The 26230-nt window shown below is 42.4% G+C and overlaps 1 protein-coding gene across 1 annotated transcript in view; it reads left to right on the top strand.

Annotated features, from left to right (window-relative positions):
- Positions 1-13371: 13371 nt before the first annotated feature.
- LOC122926348 (SCO-spondin-like) overlaps positions 13372-26230 on the top strand; it is a 199474-nt gene continuing 186615 nt past the window's right edge. The window contains 1 exon segment of the mRNA XM_044277723.1: positions 13372-13475. Coding sequence (XP_044133658.1) covers positions 13372-13475 — 104 coding nt within the window.

Below are 26230 nucleotides of genomic sequence, written 5' to 3'. Positions count from 1 at the left end.
GGGGGGGAGGGATTCTCCTTTTGTTTTCATGGATCTTACTTTTTTACTTTTTGGCCCCAACAGGAGAGTTATTGGTTTAAATAATCAAATGATAAATGTAAAATTCCTGGACGATGTGGCCGCTGGCGCTATCTGCAGGTGGAGCGCGAGGTGAACCTGTGCGTGCCGTAATATGCAGCAGAGTAATTAGCGGTAATCTTCGGGTCTGTCATGGCCGGGTGATGGAAGGTGATGGCTGTGCCCGGGCAATGTGTAAGGGCACATGAACGGAAACCGGAGGCAGATTCATTAATCCTGTAGCTGGAGTAACAGTATACTGTGTAGACCTTCACCAGATCTATTACAGGTACTCCGGCTGGACGGGACAGGAGCTATATGCCAAAAATAAGCCCAGGTTATACCAGCTGTACATATATAATTATATACAGGAGATGCCCAGGTTATACCAGCTGTACATATATAATGATATACAGGAGATGCCCAGGTTATACCAGCTGTACATATATATTATATACAGGAGATGCCCAGGTTATACCAGCTGTACATATATAATTATATACAGGAGATGCCCAGGTTATACCAGCTGTACATATATAATTATATACAGGAGATGCCCAGGTTATACCAGCTGTACATATATAATTATATACAGGAGATGCCCAGGTTATACCAGCTGTACATATATAATTATATACAGGAGATGCCCAGGTTATACCAGCTGTACATATATAATTATATACAGGAGATGCCCAGGTTATACCAGCTGTACATATATAATTATATACAGGAGATGCCCAGGTTATACCAGCTGTACATATATAATTATATACAGGAGATGCCCAGGTTATACCAGCTGTACATATATAATTATATACAGGAGTGCCCAGGTTATACCAGCTGTACATATATAATTATATACAGGAGATGCCCAGGTTATACCAGCTGTACATATATAATTATATACAGGAGATGCCCAGGTTATACCAGCTGTACATATATAATTATATACAGGAGTTGCCCAGGTTATACCAGCTGTACATATATAATTATATACAGGAGATGCCCAGGTTATACCAGCTGTACATATATAATTATATCAGAGATGCCCAGGTATTACCAGCTGTACATATATAATTATATACAGGAGGATGCCCAGGTTATAGCAGCTGTACATATATAGTTATATACAGGAGATGCCCAGGTTATACCAGCTGTACATATATAATTATATACAGGAGATGCCCAGGTTATACCAGCTGTACAGTATATAGTTATATCAGGAGATGCCCAGGTTATACCAGCTGTACATATATCATTATATACAGGAGATGCCCAGGTTATACCAGCTGTACGTATATAGTTATATACAGGAGATGCCCAGGTTATACAGCTGTACATATATAATTATATACAGGAGATGCCCAGGTTATACCAGCTGTACGTATATAGTTATATACAGGAGATGCCCAGGTTATACCAGCTGTACATATATAATTATATACAGGAGATGCCCAGGTTTATACCAGCTGACATTTATAATTAATACAGGAGATGCCCAGGTTATACCAGCTGTACATATATAATTATATACAGGAGATGCCCAGGTTATACCAGCTGTACATATCTAATATATACAGGAGATGCCAGGTTATACCAGCTGTCATATATAATTATATACAGGGATGCCCAGGTTATACCAGCGTACATATATATTATATACAGGAGATGCCCAGGTTATACCAGCTGTACATATATAATTATATACAGGAGATGCCCAGGTATACCAGCTATACATATATAATTATATAACAGGAGATGCCCAGGTTTATACCAGCTGTACCATATATAATTATATACAGGAGATGCCCAGGTTATACAGCTGTACATATATAATTATATACAGGAGATGCCCAGGTTATACCAGCTGTACATATATAATTATACAGGAGATGCACCAGGTTATACCAGCTGTACGTATATAGCTTATATACAGGATAGCCCGGTTATACCAGCTGTACATATATAATTATATACAGGAGAGGCCCAGGTTATACCAGCTGTACATATATAGTTATATACAGGAGATGCCCCAGTTATACCAGCTGTACATATATAATTATATACAGGAGATGCCCAGGTTATACCAGCTGTACATATATAATTATATACAGGAGATGCCCAGGTTATACCAGCTATACATATATACATATACACAGGAGAGGCCCAGGTTATACCAGCTGTACATATATAATTATATACAGGAGATGCCCAGGTTATACCAGCTGTACATATATAATTATATACAGGAGATGCCCAGGTTATACCAGCTGTACATATATAATTATATACAGGAGATGCCCAGGTTATACCAGCTGTACGTATATAGTTATATACAGGAGATGCCCGGGTTATACCAGCTGTACATATATAGTTATATACAGGAGAGGCCCAGGTTATACCAGCTGTACGTATATAGTTATATACAGGAGATGCCCAGGTTATACCAGCTGTACATATATAATTATATACAGGAGATACCCGGTTATACAGCTGTACATATATAATTATATACAGGAGATGCCCAGGTTATACCAGCTGTACATATATAATTATATACAGGAGATGCCCAGGTTTATACCAGCTGTACATATATAATTATATACAGGAGATACCCGGGTTATACCAGCTGTACATATATAATTATATACAGGAGATACCCGGGTTATACCAGCTGTACATATATAATTATATACAGGAGATGCCCAGGTTATACCAGCTGTACATATATAATTATATACAGGAGATGCCCAGGTTATACCAGCTGTACATATATAGTTATATACAGGAGAGGCCCAGGTTATACCAGCTGTACGTATATAGTTATATATAGGATATACCCAGGTTATACCAGCTGTACATATATAATTATATACAGGAGATACCCGGGTTATACCAGCTGTACATATATAATTATATACAGGAGATGCCCAGGTTATACCAGCTGTACATATATATACAGGAGATGCCCAGGTTATACCAGCTGTGTATATAGTTATATACAGGAGATGCCCAGGTTATACCAGCTGTACATATATAATTATATACAGGAGATACCCGGGTTATACCAGCTGTACATATATAATTATATACAGGAGATGCACAGGTTATACCAGCTGTGTATATAGTTATATACAGGAGATGCCCAGGTTATACCAGCTGTACATATATAATTATATACAGGAGATACCCGGGTTATACCAGCTGTACATATATAATTATATACAGGAGATGCACAGGTTATACCAGCTGTACATATATAATTATATACAGGAGATGCCCAGGTTATACCAGCTGTACATATATAATTATATACAGGAGATGCACAGGTTATACCAGCTGTGTATATAGTTATATACAGGAGATGCCCAGGTTATACCAGCTGTACATATATAATTATATACAGGAGATGCCCAGGTTATACCAGCTGTACATATATAATTATATACAGGAGATGCACAGGTTATACCAGCTGTACATATATAATTATATACAGGAGATGCCCAGGTTATACCAGCTGTACATGTGTAATTATCTACAGGAGATACCCAGGTTATACCAGCTGTACATATATAATTATATACAGGAGATGCCCAGGTTATACCAGCTGTACATATATAATTATATACAGGAGATGCACAGGTTATACCAGCTGTGTATATAGTTATATACAGGAGATGCCCAGGTTATACCAGCTGTACATATATAATTATATACAGGAGATGCCCAGGTTATACCAGCTGTACATATATAATTATATACAGGAGATGCCCAGGTTATACCAGCTGTACATATATAATTATATACAGGAGATGCTCAGGGTATACCAGCTGTACATATATAATTATATACAGGAGATGCCCAGGTTATACCAGCTGTACATATATAATTATATACAGGAGATACCCGGGTTATACCAGCTGTACATATATAATTATATACAGGAGATACCCGGGTTATACCAGCTGTACATATATAATTATATACAGGAGATGCCCAGGTTATACCAGCTGTACATATATAATTATATACAGGAGATACCCGGGTTATACCAGCTGTACATATATAATTATATACAGGAGATGCCCAGGTTATGCCAGCTGTACATATATAATTATATACAGGAGATGCCCAGGTTATACCAGCTGTACATATATAATTATATACAGGAGATGCCCAGGTTATACCAGCTGTACATATATAGTTATATACAGGAGAGGCCCAGGTTATAGCGGTATGTCTCGGTGTGCTGTGATTAGTTGGGGGTCAGTTACTTTCTCCGGGCAGGTCTGTTTTCCATCCCCCGGAGGGTGCAGTCTAATATTGATGCTTCTGTGGGGTCACGTCTCGGTGACAGGGTGATTGTCTCTGCCGGCGGGGGTAATCCTGACATCCTGGTTACGGGCGGTCTCTCAGGTCACACAATGCTGTGGTCTCTTTGCTGTCACTTCTCATCTGCTCAGTGATAAATATTTGCCCCCCCCCCCCCCCCCCCCGAGCGCTGCTGACAGCTCCTGATCTGCCTCTTGTTCCCGGAACACAACTAAACAAGGCTGTTTACAGATTCCGGGAGGAGAGGCCCATCCCCCGGACCATCCGCACCCCCCCCCCCCAGAAGAGGCCCCCCCCCGGACCATCCGCACCCCCCCATGTACACAAGCCCCCCCCCCAGGAGAGGCCCCCCGGACCATCCGCACCCCCCCATTTACACAAGCCCCCCCCCCCAGGAGACGCATCACCAGGGACTTTATCATGGCTTAGATACCTCAGGATGGGACAACACATCATTGGCTCCTGAAACTATCTCATCTCACAGGCTGGGCTACGGCAGGCAGTATCACACATGATAGTCTTAGATACACCAGAGCAGTATCACACATGATAGTCTTAGATACACCAGAGCAGTATCACACATGATAGTCTTAGATACATCAGGGCAGTATCACACATGATAGTCTGAGATACATCAGGGCAGTATCACACATGATAGTCTGAGATACATCAGGGCAGTACCACACATGATAGTCTTAGATACATCAGGGCAGTATCACACATGATAGTCTTAGATACATCAGGGCAGTATCACACATGATAGTCTTAGATACATCAGGGCAGTACCACACATGATAGTCTTAGATACATCAGGGCAGTATCACACATGATAGTCTTAGATACATCAGGGCAGTATCACACATGATAGTCTTAGATACATCAGGGCAGTATCACACATGATAGTCTTAGATACATCAGGGCAGTATCACACATGATAGTCTTAGATACATCAGGGCAGTATCACACATGATAGTCTTAGATACATCAGGGCAGTATCACACATGATAGTATTAGATACATCAGGGCAGTATCACACATGATAGTCTTAGATACATCAGGGCAGTATCACACATGATAGTCTTAGATACATCAGGGCAGTACCACACATGATAGTCTGAGATACATCAGGGCAGTATCACACATGATAGTCTTAGATACATCAGGGCAGTATCACACATGATAGTCTTAGATACATCAGGGCAGTACCACACATGATAGTCTGAGATACATCAGGGCAGTATCACACATGATAGTCTTAGATACATCAGGGCAGTATCACACATGATAGTCTTAGATACATCAGGGCAGTACCACACATGATAGTCTTAGATACATCAGGACAGTATCACACATGATAGTCTTATATACATCAGGGCAGTATCACACATGATAGTCTGAGATACATCAGGGCAGTATCACACATGATAGTCTTAGATACATCAGGGCAGTACCACACATGATAGTCTTAGATACATCAGGGCAGTATCACACATGATAGTCTTAGATACATCAGGGCAGTACCACACATGATAGTCTTAGATACATCAGGGCAGTACCACACATGATAGTCTTAGATACATCAGGGCAGTATCACACATGATAGTCTTAGATACATCAGGGCAGTATCACACATGATAGTCTGAGATACATCAGGGCAGTATCACACATGATAGTCTGAGATACATCAGGGCAGTATCACACATGATAGTCTTATATACATCAGGGCAGTACCACACATGATAGTCTTAGATACATCAGGGCAGTACCACACATGATTGTCTTAGATACATCAGGGCAGTATCACACATGATAGTCTGAGATACATCAGGGCAGTATCACACATGGTAGTCTTAGATACATCAGGGCAGTATCACACATGATAGTATTAGATACATCAGGGCAGTATCACACATGATAGTCTTAGATACATCAGGGCAGTATCACACATGATAGTCTTAGATACATCAGGGCAGTACCACACATGATTGTCTTAGATACATCAGGGCAGTATCACACATGATAGTCTGAGATACATCAGGGCAGTATCACACATGATAGTCTTAGATACATCAGGACAGTATCACACATGATAGTCTTAGATACATCAGGGCAGTACCACACATGATAGTCTTAGATACATCAGGGCAGTATCACACATGATAGTCTTAGATACATCAGGGCAGTATCACACATGATAGTCTTAGATACATCAGGGCAGTATCACACATGATAGTCTTAGATACATCAGGGCAGTACCACACATGATAGTCTTAGATACATCAGGGCAGTACCACACATGATAGTCTTAGATACATCAGGGCAGTATCACACATGATAGTCTTAGATACATCAGGGCAGTATCACACATGATAGTCTTAGATACATCAGGGCAGTATCACACATGATAGTCTTAGATACATCAGGGCAGTACCACACATGATAGTCTTAGATACATCAGGACAGTACCACACATGATAGTCTGAGATACATCAGGGCAGTATCACACATGATAGTCTTAGATACATCAGGGCAGTATCACACATGATAGTATTAGATACATCAGGGCAGTATCACACATGATAGTATTAGATACATCAGGGCAGTATCACACATGATAGTCTTAGATACATCATGGCAGTACCACACATGATAGTCTTAGATACATCAGGGCAGTATCACACATGATAGTATTAGATACATCAGGGCAGTACCACACATGATAGTCTGAGATACATCAGGACAGTACCACACATGATAGTCTTAGATACATCAGGGCAGTATCACACATGATAGTCTTAGATACATCAGGGCAGTACCACACATGATAGTCTGAGATACATCAGGGCAGTACCACACATGATAGTCTTAGATACATCAGGACAGTACCACACATGATAGTCTTAGATACATCAGGGCAGTACCACACATGATAGTCTTAGATACATCAGGGCAGTACCACACATGATAGTCTTAGATACATCAGGGCAGTACCACACATGATAGTATTAGATACATCAGGGCAGTATCACACATGATAGTCTTAGATACATCAGGGCAGTATCACACATGATAGTCTTAGATACATCAGGGCAGTACCACACATGATAGTATTAGATACATCAGGGCAGTATCACACATTACACACACCTAATACAATGTGTAACTGCACAATGCCAAACTCTACACCCAGAGCTACACCTCCCCATATATAAGGATGTATCTCCCTGTATATAAGGATGTATCTCCCAGTATATAAGGATGTATCCCCCAGTATATAAGGATGTATCTCCCTGTATATAAGGATGTATCTCCCTGTATATAAGGATGTATCTCCCAATATATAAGGATGTATCTCCCAGTATATAAGGATGTATCCCCCAGTATATAAGGATGTATCTCCCTGTATATAAGGATGTATCTCCCTGTATATAAGGATGTATCTCCCAATATATAAGGATGTATCTCCCAGTATATAAGGATGTATCTCCCAGTATATAAGGATGTATCTCCCTGTATATAAGGATGTATCTCCCAGTATATAAGGATGTATCTCCCTGTATATAAGGATGTATCTCCCTGTATATAAGGATGTATCTCCCCATATATAAGGATGTATCTCCCTGTATATAAGGATGTATCTCCCTGTATATAAGGATGTATCTCCCAGTATATAAGGATGTATCTCCCTGTATATAAGGATGTATCTCCCTGTATATAAGGATGTATCTCCCAGTATATAAGGATGTATCTCCCTGTATATAAGGATGTATCCCCCTGTATATAAGGATGTATCCCCCTGTATATAAGGATGTATCCCCCTGTATATAAGGATGTATCCCCCTGTATATAAGGATGTATCCCCCTGTATATAAGGATGTATTTCCCTGTATATATGATGTATCTCCCTTTATATAAGGATGTATCCCCCAGTACATAAGGATGTATCCCCCTGTATATATGATGTATCTCCCTGTATATAAGGATGTATTCCCCTGTATATAAGGATGTATCCCCCAGTATATAGGGATGTATCCCCCTTTATATAAGGATGTATCCCCCAGTATATAAGGATGTATCCCCCAGTATATAAGGATGTATCCCCCAGTATATAAGGATGTATCCCCCTGTATATAAGGATGTATCCCCCTGTATATATGATGTATCTCCCTTTATATAAGGATGTATCCCCAGTACATAAGGATGTATCCCCCTGTATATATGATGTATCTCCCTGTATATAAGGATGTATTCCCCTGTATATAAGGATATATACCCCAGTATATAGGGATGTATCCCCCTTTATATAAGGATGTATCCCCCAGTATATAAGAATGTATCCCCCAGTATATAAGGATGTATCCCCCAGTATATAAGGATGTATCCCCCTGTATATAAGGATGTATCCCCCTGTATATAAGGATGTATCTCCTGTATATAAGGATGTACCCAGTATATAGGGATGTATCCCCCAGTATATAAGGATGTACCCAGTATATAGGGATGTATCCCCCAGTATATAAGGATGTATCCCCCAGTATATAAGGATGTATCCCCCAGTATATAAGGATGTATCCCCCAGTATATAAGGATGTATCTCCCAGTATATAGGGATGTATCCCCCTTTATATAGGGATGTATCCCCCAGTATATAAGGATGTACCCAGTATATAGGGATGTATCCCCCAGTATATAAGGATGTATCTCCCAGTATATAAGGATGTATCCCCCAGTATATAAGATGTATCCCCCAGTATATAAGGATGTATCTCCCAGTATATAAGGATGTATCCCCCTTTATATAAGGATGTATCCCCCAGTATATAGGGTATATCCCTCTGTATATAAGGATGTATCCCCCAGTATATAGGGTATATCCCTCTGTATATAAGGATGTATCTCCCTGTATATAAGATGTATCCCCCTGTATCTAAGGATGTATCTCCTGTATATAAGGATGTATCTCCTGTATATAAGGATGTATCTCCCAATATATAAGGATGTATCTCCCAGTATATAAGGATGTATCCCCCTGTATATAAGGATGTACCCAGTATATAAGGATGTATCCCCCCCAGTATATAAGGATGTATCCCCCAGTACATAAGGATGTATCTCCCAGTATATAGGTTATATCCCCCATGTATAATATTGTATCTCGCTCCCCGTGTTGCCCATCAGTTACCTCGGCAGTGGAGATGTCAGGGCCCCATGACAACTCCTCTAATCCTGGCCCGCGGGGGGCGAGCGCAGGTCGGTGTCCTGGGGGCTGCAGCTGTGTCTATAGGAGGCCACCAATCCGGGCAGTGACACCTGCTGCATGGTAATGTCCTCGGCCCCTATAAGAGGCTGAGCCGCCCCTCACCGGACAGAAGAGCTGACTGAGGGACACCCGAGTACTGACCGTATGTTATAGTCTCCTGCTGTATCTAATCCCATCATGCTTGTCTGTTACTGTCCTTGTGTATCTAATCCTATCACGTCTCATGTGTGTGAAAGTCTCTGTTTTTGGCAACAGGTGGACTCTGGTCTCCTCACATGCAGGATGATGAGGTCCCTGCAGATGCTGCTCCTGGTTCTTTGGGTGAAAGGGGCTTCCTGCAGCGGGTAAGGAACATCTCAGCCGCTAGATGGCAGATATCCGTCAGAGATGATGGATATGCAATAGTTGGTGGGTGTGTAATAGAGGATGGGTGTGTAATAGATGAAGGGAACATAATAGATGATGTATATGTTATAGAGGATGGATATGTAATAGAGGATGGATGCATCAGAAATAGAGGATGGATATGTAATACATAATGCATATGTAATAGATGATGGATATGTAATGGAGGATGGATATGTGATAGGTGATGCATATATAATAGATGATGAATATGTAATAGATGATGGATGTGTCAGTAATAGATGATGTATATGTAATAGATGATGGATATGTGATAATTGATGGATAAGTAATAGAACATAGATATGTTAAAGATGAAGGATATGTAATAAAGGATGGATGTGTTGCTAATAGATGATGGATATGTAATGGAGGATGGATGTGTCGGTAATAGTTGATGGATATGTTATACATAATGCATATGTAATAGATGATGGATATGTAATGGAGGATTGATATGTAATAGATGATGGATAGGTTATTGAGGATTGATATGTAATAGATGAAGGATATATAATAGAGGATGGATATATTATAGAGGATGGATGTGTAATAGATGATAGATATGTGATAGAGAATGGATGTGTCGGTAATAGATGATGGAAATGTAATAGATGATGGATGTGTCGGTAATAGATGTTAGATATGTAATGGCGGATGCATGTGTCTGTAAAATATGATGGATATGTAATGGAGGATAGATGTGTCTGTAAAATATGATGGATATGTAATGGAGGATAGATGTGTAATGGATGATGGATGTGTCGGTAATAGATGACGGAAATGTAATAGATAATGGATATGTTAAAGAGGAAGGATTTGTAATAGATAATAGATGATAAATGTGTCGGTAATAGATGATGGATATGTAATAGAGGATGGATGTGTCTGTAATAAATTATGGATCTGCAATAGAGGATGGATGTGTCAGTAATAGATGATAGATATGTAATGGAGGATGCATGTGTCTGTAAAAAAAATGATGGATATGTAATAAAGGATGGATGTGTCGGTGATAGATGATGGATATGTAATGGAGGATAGATGCATCATAAATAGAGGATGGATATGTAATACATAATGCATATGTAATAGATGATGGATATGTAATGGAGGATGGATATGTGATAGGTGATGCATATATAATAGATTATGGATATGTAATAGATGATGGATGTGTCAGTAATAGATGATGTATATGTAATAGATGATGGATATGTGATAATTGATGGATAAGTAATAGAACATAGATATGTTAAAGATGAAGGATATGTAATAAAGGATGGATGTGTTGCTAATAGATGATGGATATGTAATGGAGGATGGATGTGTCGGTAATAGATGATGGAAATGTAATAGATGATGGATATGTGATAATTGATGGATAAGTAATAGAACATAGATATGCTAAAGATGAAGGATATGTAATAAAGGATGGATGTGTTGCTAATAGATGATGGATATGTAATGGAGGATAAATGCATCAGAAATAGAGGATGGATATGTAATAGATGATGGATATGTAATAGAGGATGGATATGTAATAGATGATGGATATGTAATAGAGGATGGATATGTTATAGGTGAAGGATATATAATAGAGTATTGATATGTAATAGAGGATGGATGTGTCGGTAATAGATGATAGATATGTAATGGAGGATGCATGTGTCTGTAAAAAAAATGATGGATATGTAATAGAGGATGGATGTGTCGGTAATAGATGATAGAAATGTAATAGAGGATGGATGTGTAATAGATGATGATATGTAATGGAGGATGGATGCATCATAAATAGATGATGGATATGTTATACATAATGCATATGTAATAGATGATGGATATGTAATGGCGGATTGATATGTAATGGAGGATGGATATGTAATAGATGATGGATAGGTTATTGAGAATAGATGTGTCGGTAATAGATGATGGATATGTAATACATAATGTATATGTAATAGATGATGGATGTGTCGGTAATAGATTATGCATATGTGATAGAGGATGGGTGCATTGGAAATAGAGGATGGATATATTAGTAATTGATGATGAATATGTAATGGAGGATGGATGTGTAATGGTGGATGGATATGTAATACATAATGTATATGTAATAGACGATGGATATCTAATAGATGATGGATATCTAATAGATGATGGATATATAATAGATGATGGATATATAATAGATGATGGATGTGTCGGTAATAGATTATGGATATGTGATAGAGGATGGGTGCATTGGAAATAGAGGATGGATATATTAGTAATTGATGATGAATATGTAATGGAGGATGGATGTGTAATGGTGGATGGATATGTAATACATAATGTATATGTAATAGATGATGGATATCTAATAGATGATGGATATCTAATAGATGATGGATATATAATAGATGATGGATATATAATAGATGATGGATGTGTCGGTAATAGATTATGGATATGTGATAGAGGATGGGTGCATTGGAAATAGAGGATGGATATATTAGTAATTGATGATGAATATGTTATGGAGGATGCATGTGTCTTTAATCGATGGTGGATCTGTAATGGAGGATGGATATGTAATACATAATGCATATGTAATAGATGATGGATATGTTATTGAGGATGGATATGTCAGTAATAGTGTAATGCTAATGTAATGATAAAGCCAAACTGACGGCCAGCAAGCGCGGTGTATCGGACACACTTTGCGCAGGCCGTCACACTATGACCACCCTGAGGGCCACGATACTCTTCACCCGCCTCCAGCAGGAAGGGGCACTCTGGCAGAGCCCTTCCTAGGTATCAGTAGCAGGGTGGCTGGGCACACCGGCCGCAGTTGGGCAAAACCCAAAAGTGTTTCTTTTCCGGCACTGAGTTCCTCGGGGCTCAATACTGGAGAAGAACTGATCAGTTTCATCCCCGTGCATTCTGACTGGAGAGCGATCCGCTCAGGACGTCTTCAGTTCCGTCACTGAACCGCGTTTTGGACGGAGGAAATACTGCAGCGTGCCGCGGTATTCTCTCCGTCCAAAATTCCGGAGCAGTTGACCGGAATTGAAATGTATTAAATATATAAAATATCGGAATGCCGGATCCGTCCTTCTGGTCTGCACATGCGCAGACCAGTAAAAATGTGGGGAAAAAAAAGAAACGGATCCGTTTGGCCGTATGACAAACGGAGAGACAGATCCGTTCCTGCAATGTATTTGTGAGATGGATCTGCATCCATATTGCCTGATCCTGGCGGGCAGTACCGGTGCCGGATCACTCTGCCACAAGTGTGAAAGTAGCCTAAATACTGTGACACTATGCACTGGAGAATGGTCAGCAAACGTAAGGAACCAGAGCCAGAGCCAACCACCAGAGAAACCACTCAGCAGATGGCTTCAGATCCAGACTCGGGGAAGCAACCGAATAATCAGCAGTGAGTGAGGGAGAAGGCCAGGTTTACATGTCCCTCCACAGATCACCTGACACCGCTGAGGACACACCCAATCTCCACCCTCAGGCCAGGTTTACATGTCCCTCCACAGATCACCTGACACCGCTGAGGACACACCCAATCTCCACCCTCAGACCAGGTTTACATGTCCCTCCACAGATCACCTGACACCGCTGAGGACACATCCAATCTCCACCCTCAGACCAGGTTTACATGTCCCTCCACAGATCACCTGACACCGCTGAGGTCACACCCAATCTCCACCCTCAGACCAGGTTTACATGTCCCTCCACAGATCACCTGACACCGCTGAGGACACACCCAATCTCCACCCTCAGACCAGGTTTACACGTCCCTCCACAGATCACCTGACACCGCTGAGGACACACCCAATCTCCACCCTCAGACCAGGTTTACATGTCCCTCCACAGATCACCTGACACCGCTGAGGACACATCCAATCTCCACCCTCAGACCAGGTTTACATGTCCCTCCACAGATCACCTGACACCGCTGAGGACACACCCAATCTCCACCCTCAGACCAGGTTTACATGTCCCTCCACAGATCACCTGACACCGCTGAGGACACACCCAATCTCCACCCTCAGACCAGGTTTACACGTCCCTCCACAGATCACCTGACACCGCTGAGGACACACCCAATCTCCACCCTCAGACCAGGTTTACATGTCCCTCCACAGATCACCTGACACCGCTGAGGACACACCCAATCTCCACCCTCAGACCAGGTTTACACGTCCCTCCACAGATCACCTGACACCGCTGAGGACACACCCAATCTCCACCCTCAGACCAGGTTTACACGTCCCTCCACAGATCACCTGACACCGCTGAGGACACATCCAATCTCCACCCTCAGACCAGGTTTACATGTCCCTCCACAGATCACCTGACACCGCTGAGGACACATCCAATCTCCACCCTCAGACCAGGTTTACATGTCCCTCCACAGATCACCTGACACCGCTGAGGTCACACCCAATCTCCACCCTCAGACCAGGTTTACATGTCCCTCCACAGATCACCTGACACCGCTGAGGACACACCCAATCTCCACCCTCAGACCAGGTTTACATGTCCCTCCACAGATCACCTGACACCGCTGAGGACACACCCAATCTCCACCCTCAGACCAGGTTTACATGTCCCTCCACAGATCACCTGACACAGCTGAGGACACACCCAATCTCCACCCTCAGGCCAGGTTTACATGTCCCTCCACAGATCACCTGACACCGCTGAGGACACACCCAATCTCCACCCTCAGACCAGGTTTACATGTCCCTCCACAGATCACCTGACACCGCTGAGGACACACCCAATCTCCACCCTCAGACCAGGTTTACATGTCCCTCCACAGATCACCTGACACCGCTGAGGACACACCCAATCTCCACCCTCAGACCAGGTTTACATGTCCCTCCACAGATCACCTGACACCGCTGAGGACACACCCAATCTCCACCCTCAGACCAGGTTTACATGTCCCTCCACAGATCACCTGACACAGCTGAGGACACACCCAATCTCCACCCTCAGGCCAGGTTTACATGTCCCTCCACAGATCACCTGACACCGCTGAGGACACACCCAATCTCCACCCTCAGACCAGGTTTACATGTCCCTCCACAGATCACCTGACACCGCTGAGGACACACCCAATCTCCACCCTCAGACCAGGTTTACATGTCCCTCCACAGATCACCTGACACCGCTGAGGACACACCCAATCTCCACCCTCAGACCAGGTTTACATGTCCCTCCACAGATCACCTGACACCGCAGAGGACACACCCAATCTCCACCGTCCCGGGACCCCTGACCAGTGTCAGCGCTGGGAATGATGGCGTCCTGTCTCCCAGCAGTACCAAGATCCAGAGTGGATCTCACAGAATAAGGCGCGTATGTAAAGTGCAAACCTTTACTAGCTCCGCCCTCTGGGGGGGCGAGACCCTGCCCCTCGCTGCCAGCGAGGGGTGAGGGATGTCCCACTGGAGACCACCTGGGAGAATGAGAGACATGTCTTTGCATGGTGACATGCTTCCGGTGAGACTGCGTCTGTCTGCCTGACAGTGCCCTCTTCTTGAGGAGAGACCTCCGGGCTCTCACCACCCGGTTTGTCCGGGAACCTAGAATTTAATTTAGCAATCAGCTTATCTGCATGGATAGGCCTTTTAGGGACCCATGACCTCTCCTCTGGCCCATATATTAGGTATTGAACAGAAGTTTGGACCTTCCGCGAGTAAATAACCTGTCCGACCTCATACTCCTCCTGGTCCTGTTCTAGTCAATAGTCTTGGGACACCAAAGGCTCCCGGGCTTTTTTAAGGAGGGATCTGTGATACACATTAGGAATCTTAAAATTCTCAGGGAGTTTAATTCTAAAGGCCACCCGATTGATTACCTCCAGAATAGGAAATGGTCCGATAAAGCTGGGGGCGAGCTTAAAGCAGTGCACTTTGAGGTTGAGATTTTTGGTGGACACCAAGACCAAGTCTCCTACTTGCAAATCCTCCCCCTGAGACCGGTGTTTGTCGGCAGCAACCTTCTGCTTGAAAACTGCCTTTTGGAGTTGCCGGCGAATCCCCTCCCACACCCCTTTCAGTCTATTAGTGGTCTCAGAAACCCCCGGGATGTTTTCAGAACCCTTAAGAGAATCCGGGGACCTAGGATGAAATCCTAAATTACAGAAGAAGGGAGACGTACCCAGAGACTCATAATGCCTAATATTAAGGGCAAACTCAGCCAACAGTAGATACATCCCCCATTCACGTTGGTTGTCTGAACAGAAAGACCCACGATAAGTCTCCAACGACTGGTTGGTTCTTTCCATGAGACCGTTCAACTGAGGATGACGATGAGAATGACAACTCCATCCCAATACGCCCACAAAAGGCTTTCCAAAGCCCGGAAATGAACTGCGTGCTTCTGTTGGACACAATGTTATAAGGAACCCCATGCAACCTGACAACACTTATCCTGGGATAAAAGCAACCAAGGATGAGGGATGAGGTGACACTGACGGGAAAACCGATCCACAATAACCCAGATAATGGTCATGCCTTCAAAGACGGGGAGATCAGTAATGAAATCCATTGAGATGTGCGACCAGGGCCGGTCCGGGATGGGGAGGGGAAGGAGCTTCCCAGTCTGATTGGACTGAGGTACCTTACTCCTGGCGCATACCTCACATGAAAGGACAAACTCCCCAACATCCTGCCCTAAGGCAGGCCACCAAAACCCCTACCTAACCAGATATGTCGTCCCTTTTACCCCTGGATGACCGGCCAGCATGGAATCATGGCAACTCTGAATAATACGGAGTCTCAGATTAACTGGCACAACCTATCCTGCAGGGTGTCTGTAGGAGCCAGATGTTGCAACTTCATCACCTCCCATTCAACGTTGGTGGAGGAGACGGCCATTCCCGGGGAAAGAATAGGGGGTGGATTGGCCTCTTCTAGCTGGACAGGACACAGACTTCTGCATAGAGCATCTGCTGAAATGTTTTTAGACCCAGGAATAAATTAAATAGAAAATTTAAATTGTGAGAAAAACAAGGCCCACCTAGCCTGCCTGGGGTTAAGCCTTTTAGCATTTTCCAGGTAAATTAGGTTCTTATGGTCTGTAAGTACCACAACAGGATGTCTGGCCCCCTCCAAGAAATGTCTCCATTCCTCAAGGGCCCATTTAATGGCGAAATACTCATTGTTACCAATATTGTAGCTTAATTCTGTGGTTGAGAACTTTCTAGAAAAGAAAGCACAAGGTCGGAGGTGCGTGAGGGAAGGGGACCCCTGGGACAACAAAGCCCCCACCCCAACCTCCAAAGCATCCACCTCAACTACAAATGGCCTGTCTAGGTCGGGCTGGACCAGGACAGGAGCAGATTCAAAAGCCTCCTTAAGGCTGGAAAAGGCCCCCACCTAGACACATCTGCCCCTTTGCGAGTAAGGTCAGTAAGGGGCTTCACGATTTTTGAGAAACTCCTAATAAACTTCCTATAGAAACTGGCAAAACCCAAAAACCTTTGAACGGCCTTCAGGTTCCTGGCTGGACCCAATCCTGTGTGGCAGGCGCATCGCTATGAAGTGGCTTTTGTGCTGTGGCATTAGAAGAATTCTGATATCTCTGACTTCTAGTCTAACCAGACCGTCTGTTACTCTGTAATCCTCTAGCGCCGTTCTATGGAAGCAGTAGGTGTAAAGAGCGCACCAAATGCTGGAAATAACTTCTTTATTAACTTCAACTTTTCTTCATATATAACACAGCCGCCTCCGCAGCAGATAGTCCATGTACATGACACGTGTTGAAAAGATATCACAAGATGGCGGTATGCATAAGATGGTGGTTCAACTGTTCAATCTCGTCATTCAACATAAACTGGTGGATATATTTCTCTCTTCAGTATCTGTACTCTCACTTAGTTATGTAAGCACTTTATGATCTCTCTGAGAGGTGTATCTGAGGTCTAACTAATAGTTCACTTGCTGAATTTGGTCACAATTTGCAGTATGCAGTTAGCAGTAACTATTTGCAGATTGGTTGAGTAGGATCTGCTATGGTCGTATGCAATTTGGATTGCAATATGGAATTTGAATTTGGATTGTGAACTTTGTAGTTTACAATCGGTGGAACTGTAAGTGAACACACATATAACTGGTCAGTATACAGCTCCAATCACTATATTAACAGTAGGAACATTATATAACTGTTTGTAAATACCTATTTTGGCCTCTCTGATTCCATAAAACACAGCTCTTAGTGGAGTCAATGTCTGTTCAGCTCCTCTCTCTGGTGTAATGATTCTAGATCCATATAATGAATCTTAAAGGCATCTTATCTTTTCTGCTTCTGTGAACACAATATATAACAGTTATATGACATCCAAACATGAAGTCACAGTAAATAACTCTGCTTTTGTCTCTAACACACAAACATAGGAACTATAATAAGGTTATTGGCAGGTCTGGCTGTATACACATATCAGCTATAGTAGCCACCTCGGACAGGTCTGGCTGTATACACATATCAGCTATAGTAGCCACCTCGGACAGGTCTGGCTGTATACACATATCAGCTATAGTAGCCACCTCGGACAGGTCTTCGCTGTATACACATATCAGCTATAGTAGCCACCTCGGACAGGTCTTCGCTGTATACACATATCAGCTATAGTAGCCACCTCGGACAGGTCTTAGCTGTATACACATATCAGCTATAGTAGCCACCTCGGACAGGTCTGGCTGTATACACATATCAGCTATAGTAGCCACCTCGGACAGGTCTTAGCTGTATACACATATAAGGCTATAGTAGCCACCTCGGACAGGTCTTAGCTGTATACACATATCAGCTATAGTAGCCACCTAGGACAGGTCTTAGCTGTATACACATATCAGCTATAGTAGCCACCTAGGACAGGTCTTAGCTGTATACACATATCAGCTATAGTAGCCACCTCGGACAGGTCTTAGCTGTATACACATATCAGCTATAGTAGCCACCTCGGACAGGTCTTAGCTGTATACACATATCAGCTATAGTAGCCACCTCGGACAGGTCTTAGCTGTATACACATCAGCTATAGTAGCCACCTCGGACAGGTCTGGCTGTATACACATATCAGCTATAGTAGCCACCTCGGACAGGTCTTCGCTGTATACACATATCAGCTATAGTAGCCACCTCGGACAGGTCTTAGCTGTATACACATATCAGCTATAGTAGCCACCTCGGACAGGTCTGGCTGTATACACATATCAGCTATAGTAGCCACCTCGGACAGGTCTTAGCTGTATACACATATAAGGCTATACTAGCCACCTCGGACAGGTCTTAGCTGTATACACATCAGCTATAGTAGCCACCTCGGACAGGTCTTAGCTGTATACACATCAGCTATAGTAGCCACCTCGGACAGGTCTTAGCTGTATACACATATCAGCTATAGTAGCCACCTCGGACAGGTCTTAGCTGTATACACATATCAGCTATAGTAGCCACCTCGGACAGGTCTTAGCTGTATACACATATCAGCTATAGTAGCCACCTCGGACAGGTCTTAGCTGTATACACATATCAGCTATAGTAGCCACCTCGGACAGGTCTTAGCTGTATACACATATCAGCTATAGTAGCCACCTCGGACAGGTCTTAGCTGTATACACATATCAGCTATAGTAGCCACCTCGGACAGGTCTTAGCTGTATACACATATCAGCTATAGTAGCCACCTCGGACAGGTCTTAGCTGTATACACATATCAGCTATAGTAGCCACCTCGGACAGGTCTGGCTGTATACACATATCAGCTATAGTAGCCACCTCGGACAGGTCTTAGCTGTATACACATATCAGCTATAGTAGCCACCTCGGACAGGTCTTAGCTGTATACACATATCAGCTATAGTAGCCACCTCGGACAGGTCTTAGCTGTATACACATATCAGCTATAGTAGCCACCTAGGACAGGTCTTAGCTGTATACACATATCAGCTATAGTAGCCACCTCGGACAGGTCTTAGCTTGTATACACATATCAGCTATAGTAGCCACCTCGGACAGGTCTTAGCTGTATACACATATCAGCTATAGTAGCCACCTCGGACAGGTCTAGCTGTATACACATCAGCTATAGTAGCCACCTCGGACAGGTTCTGCTGTATACACATATCAGCTATAGTAGCCCCTCGGACAGGTCTTCGCTGTATACACATATCAGCTATAGTAGCCACCTCGGACAGGTCTTAGCTGTATACACATATCAGCTATAGTAGCCACCTCGGACAGGTCTGGCTGTATACACATATCAGCTATAGTAGCCACCTCGGACAGGTCTTAGCTGTATACACATATAAGGCTATACTAGCCACCTCGGACAGGTCTTAGCTGTATACACATCAGCTATAGTAGCCACCTCGGACAGGTCTTAGCTGTATACACATCAGCTATAGTAGCCACCTCGGACAGGTCTTAGCTGTATACACATATCAGCTATAGTAGCCACCTCGGACAGGTCTTAGCTGTATACACATATCAGCTATAGTAGCCACCTCGGACAGGTCTTAGCTGTATACACATATCAGCTATAGTAGCCACCTCGGACAGGTCTTAGCTGTATACACATATCAGCTATAGTAGCCACCTCGGACAGGTCTTAGCTGTATACACATATCAGCTATAGTAGCCACCTCGGACAGGTCTGGCTGTATACACATATCAGCTATAGTAGCCACCTAGGACAGGTCTTAGCTGTATACACATATCAGCTATAGTAGCCACCTCGGACAGGTCTTAGCTGTATACACATATCAGCTATAGTAGCCACCTCGGACAGGTCTTAGCTGTATACACATATCAGCTATAGTAGCCACCTCGGACAGGTCTGGCTGTATACACATATCAGCTATAGTAGCCACCTCGGACAGGTCTTAGCTGTATACACATATCAGCTATAGTAGCCACCTCGGACAGGTCTTAGCTGTATACACATATCAGGCTATAGTAGCCACCTCGGACAGGTCTTAGCTGTATACACATATCAGCTATAGTAGCCACCTAGGACAGGTCTTAGCTGTATACACATATCAGCTATAGTAGCCACCTCGGACAGGTCTTAGCTGTATACACATATCAGCTATAGTAGCCACCTCGGACAGGTCTTAGCTGTATACACATATCAGCTATAGTAGCCACCCTCGGAAGGTCTAGCTGTATACAATATCAGCTATAGTAGCCACCTCGGACAGGTCTTAGCTGTATACACATATCAGCTATAGTAGCCACCTCGGACAGGTCTTAGCTGTATACACATATCAGCTATAGTAGCCACCTCGGACAGGTCTGGCTGTATACACATATAAGGCTATACTAGCCACCTCGGACAGGTCTTAGCTGTATACACATATCAGCTATAGTAGCCACCTCGGACAGGTCTGGATGTATACACATATAAGCTATACTAGCCACCTCGGACAGGTCTGGCTGTATAAACATATAAGCTATAGTAGCCACCTCGGACAGGTCTTAGCTGTATACACATATCAGCTATAGTAGCCACCTCGGACAGGTCTTAGCTGTATAAACATATAAGCTATAGTAGCCACCTCGGACAGGTCTTAGCTGTACACACATATCAGCTATAGTAGCCACCTCGGACAGGTCTGGCTGTATACACATATCAGCTATAGTAGCCACCTCGGACAGGTCTTAGCTGTATAAACATATAAGCTATAGTAGCCACCTCGGACAGGTCTTAGCTGTATACACATATCAGCTATAGTAGCCACCTCGGACAGGTCTTAGCTGTATACACATATCAGCTATAGTAGCCACCTCGGACAGGTCTGGCTGTATACACATATCAGCTATAGTAGCCACCTCGGACAGGTCTTAGCTGTATACACATATCAGCTATAGTAGCCACCTAGGACAGGTCTGGCTGTATACACATATCAGCTATAGTAGCCACCTCGGACAGGTCTTAGCTGTATACACATATCAGCTATAGTAGCCACCTCGGACAGGTCTTAGCTGTATACACATATCAGCTATAGTAGCCACCTAGGACAGGTCTTAGCTGTATACACATCAGCTATAGTAGCCACCTCGGACAGGTCTTAGCTGTATACACATCAGCTATAGTAGCCACCTAGGACAGGTCTTAGCTGTATACACATATCAGCTATAGTAGCCACCTCGGACAGGTCTTAGCTGTATACACATATCAGCTATAGTAGCCACCTAGGACAGGTCTTAGCTGTATACACATATCAGCTATAGTAGCCACCTCGGACAGGTCTTAGCTGTATAAACATATAAGCTATAGTAGCAACCTCGGACAGGTCTTAGCTGTATACACATATCAGCTATAGTAGCCACCTAGGACAGGTCTTAGCTGTATACACATATCAGCTATAGTAGCCACCTCGGACAGGTCTTAGCTGTATACACATCAGCTATAGTAGCCACCTCGGACAGGTCTTAGCTGTATACACATATCAGCTATAGTAGCCACCTCGGACAGGTCTTAGCTGTATACACATATCAGCTATAGTAGCCACCTCGGACAGGTCTTAGCTGTATACACATATCAGCTATAGTAGCCACCTCGGACAGGTCTTAGCTGTATACACATATCAGCTATAGTAGCCACCTCGGACAGGTCTTAGCTGTATACACATATCAGCTATAGTAGCCACCTCGGACAGGTCTTAGCTGTATACAACATATCAGCTATAGTAGCCACCTCGGACAGGTCTTAGCTGTATACACATATCAGCTATAGTAGCAACCTCGGACAGGTCTTAGCTGTATACACATATCAGCTATAGTAGCCACCTCGGACAGGTCTTAGCTGTATACACATATCAGCTATAGTAGCCACCTCGGACAGGTCTTAGCTGTACACATATCAGCTATAGTAGCCACCTCGGACAGGTCTTAGCTGTATACACATCAGCTATAGTAGCCACCTCGGACAGGTCTGGCTGTATACACACATCAGCTATAGTAGCCACCTCGGACAGGTCTTAGCTGTATACACATATCAGCTATAGTAGCCACCTCGGGACAGGTCTTAGCTGTATACACATATCAGCTATAGTAGCCACCTCGGACAGGTCTTAGCTGTATACACATATCAGCTATAGTAGCCACCTAGGACAGGTCTTAGCTGTATACACATATCAGCTATAGTAGCCACCTCGGACAGGTCTTAGCTGTATACACATATCAGCTATAGTAGCCACCTCGGACAGGTCTTAGCTGTATACACATATCAGCTATAGTAGCCACCTCGGACAGGTCTTAGCTGTATACACATATCAGCTATAGTAGCCACCTCGGACAGGTCTTAGCTGTATACACATCAGCTATAGTAGCCACCTCGGACAGGTCTTAGCTGTATACACATATCAGCTATAGTAGCCACCTCGGACAGGTCTTAGCTGTATAAACATATAAGCTATAGTAGCAACCTCGGACAGGTCTTAGCTGTATACACATATCAGCTATAGTAGCCACCTAGGACAGGTCTTAGCTGTATACACATATCAGCTATAGTAGCCACCTCGGACAGGTCTTAGCTGTATACACATCAGCTATAGTAGCCACCTCGGACAGGTCTGGCTGTATACACACATCAGCTATAGTAGCCACCTCGGACAGGTCTTAGCTGTATACACATATCAGCTATAGTAGCCACCTCGGACAGGTCTTAGCTGTATACACATATCAGCTATAGTAGCCACCTCGGACAGGTCTGGCTGTATACACATATCAGCTATAGTAGCCACCTCGGACAGGTCTTAGCTGTATACACATATCAGCTATAGTAGCCACCTCGGACAGGTCTGGCTGTATACACATATCAGCTATAGTAGCCACCTCGGACAGGTCTTAGCTGTATACACATATAAGGCTATACTAGCCACCTCGGACAGGTCTTAGCTGTATACACATCAGCTATAGTAGCCACCTCGGACAGGTCTTAGCTGTATACACATATCAGCTATAGTAGCCACCTCGGACAGGTCTGGCTGTATACACATCAGCTATAGTAGCCACCTCGGACAGGTCTTAGCTGTATACACATATCAGCTATAGTAGCCACCTCGGACAGGTCTTAGCTGTATACACATATCAGCTATAGTAGCCACCTCGGACAGGTCTTAGCTGGCCAGCTACATCCCGTATCGCCTGCACCTTGGCGGGATCCATCCAAAATCCAGCGAGTGACAAAATCACCCCAAGGAACCCGATCTCCTCTACCTCAAAAGAACACTTGGGTAGAGTCACATACAGGAAGTTATCCCTGAGCCTGTTGAGAACCGTACACACGTGGTCCCTGTGGGACTGAACATCTTTAGAAAATAGCAGAATGTGATCAATGTACACAATGAGGAATAATCCCAAAATATCCCTGGTCATTAACTAAAGCTTGAAAGACGGCCGGGGCATTGCAAAGTCCAAAAGGCATCACTAAGTACTCAAAATACCTTCGGGTGTGTTCAAGGCTGTCCTCCATTCATCACCTGACTTGATACGGATGAGGTTGTGGCCCCTTAATATCTAATTCAGTAAAGATCTTGGCCCCAATAAGCTGGTTGTACGAGTCGGGGATGAGAGGAAGAGGACGCTGATCCCTAATAGTGATCTCATTGAGGTCATGATGGTCAATGCACGGCCCTAATCTTTCTCAGACACAAAATCCGACTGGAGACTTTGAGGGGTGAATAAAACCTTTGGAAACATTCTCCCAGAAATAACCCCTCATGGCCTCCCGCTCGGGATCCGAGAGATTGAAGATCCTTCCGTTAGGCAGAGGGGCCCCAGAAATCGATTGAGTATCACTAGTAATGTCTATAGTAATGTATATAGTAATGTCTATAGTAATGTCTATAGCAATGTCTATAGTAATGTATATAGTAATGTCTATAGTAATGTATATAGTAATGTCTATAGTAATGTCTATAGTAATGTATATAGTAATGTCTATAGTAATGTATATAGTAATGTATATAGTAATGTCTATAGTAATGTCTATAGTAATGTATATAGTAATGTCTATAGTAATGTCTATAGTAATGGATATAGTAATGTCTATAGTAATGTCTATAGTAATGTCTATAGCAATGTCTATAGTAATGTATATAGTAATGTCTATAGTAATGTATATAGTAATGTCTATAGTAATGTATATAGTAATGTCTATAGTAATGTATATAGTAATGTCTATAGTAATGTCTATAGTAATGTCTATAGTAATGTATATAGTAATGTCTATAGTAATGTATATAGTATTATATATAGTAATGTCTATAGTAATGTCTATAGTAATGTCTATAGTAATGTATATAGTAATGTCTATAGTAATGTATATAGTAATGTCTATAGTAATGTCTATAGTAATGTCTATAGTAATGTATATAGTAATGGATATAGTAATGTCTATAGTAATGTATATAGTAATGTCTATAGTAATGTCTATAGTAATGTATATAGTAATGTCTATAGTAATGTCTATAGTAATGTATAGTATGTCTATAGTAATGTCTATAGTAATGTATATAGTAATGTCTATAGTAATGTCTATAGTAATGTATTATATGTATAGTCTATAGTAAGTATATAGTAATGTCTATAGTAATGTCCTATAGTAATGTAATCGTAATGTACTGTATATAGTAATGTATATAGTAATGTCTATATGTATAATGTATATAGTAGTATATGTCTATAGTAATTGTCTCTAGTAATGTACTATAGTAATGTCTATAGTAATGTATATAGTAATGTCTATAGTAATGTCTATAGTAATGTCTATAGTAATGTCTATAGTAATGTCTATAGTAATGTCTATAGTAATGTATATAGTAATGTCTATAGTAATGTCTATAGTAATGTATATAGTAATGTCTATAGTAATGTCTATAGTAATGTCTATAGTAATGTCTATAGTAATGTATATAGTAATGTCTATAGTAATGTCTATAGTAATGTCTATAGTAATGTCTATAGTAATGTATATAGTAATGTCTATAGTAATGATATATCCAATGTCTATAGTAATGTATATAGTAATGTCTATAGTAATGTATATAGTAATGTCTATAGTAATGTATATATGTCTATAGTAATGTCTATAGTATTATATATAGTAATGTCTATAGTAATGTCTATAGTAATGTCTATAGTAATGTCCTATAGTAT

This window comes from Bufo gargarizans, chromosome 2 (assembly GCF_014858855.1).
Source record: "Bufo gargarizans isolate SCDJY-AF-19 chromosome 2, ASM1485885v1, whole genome shotgun sequence".
Classification (NCBI taxonomy): Eukaryota; Metazoa; Chordata; class Amphibia; order Anura; family Bufonidae; genus Bufo; species Bufo gargarizans.
This window is presented reverse-complemented; position numbering and strand designations above follow the sequence as displayed.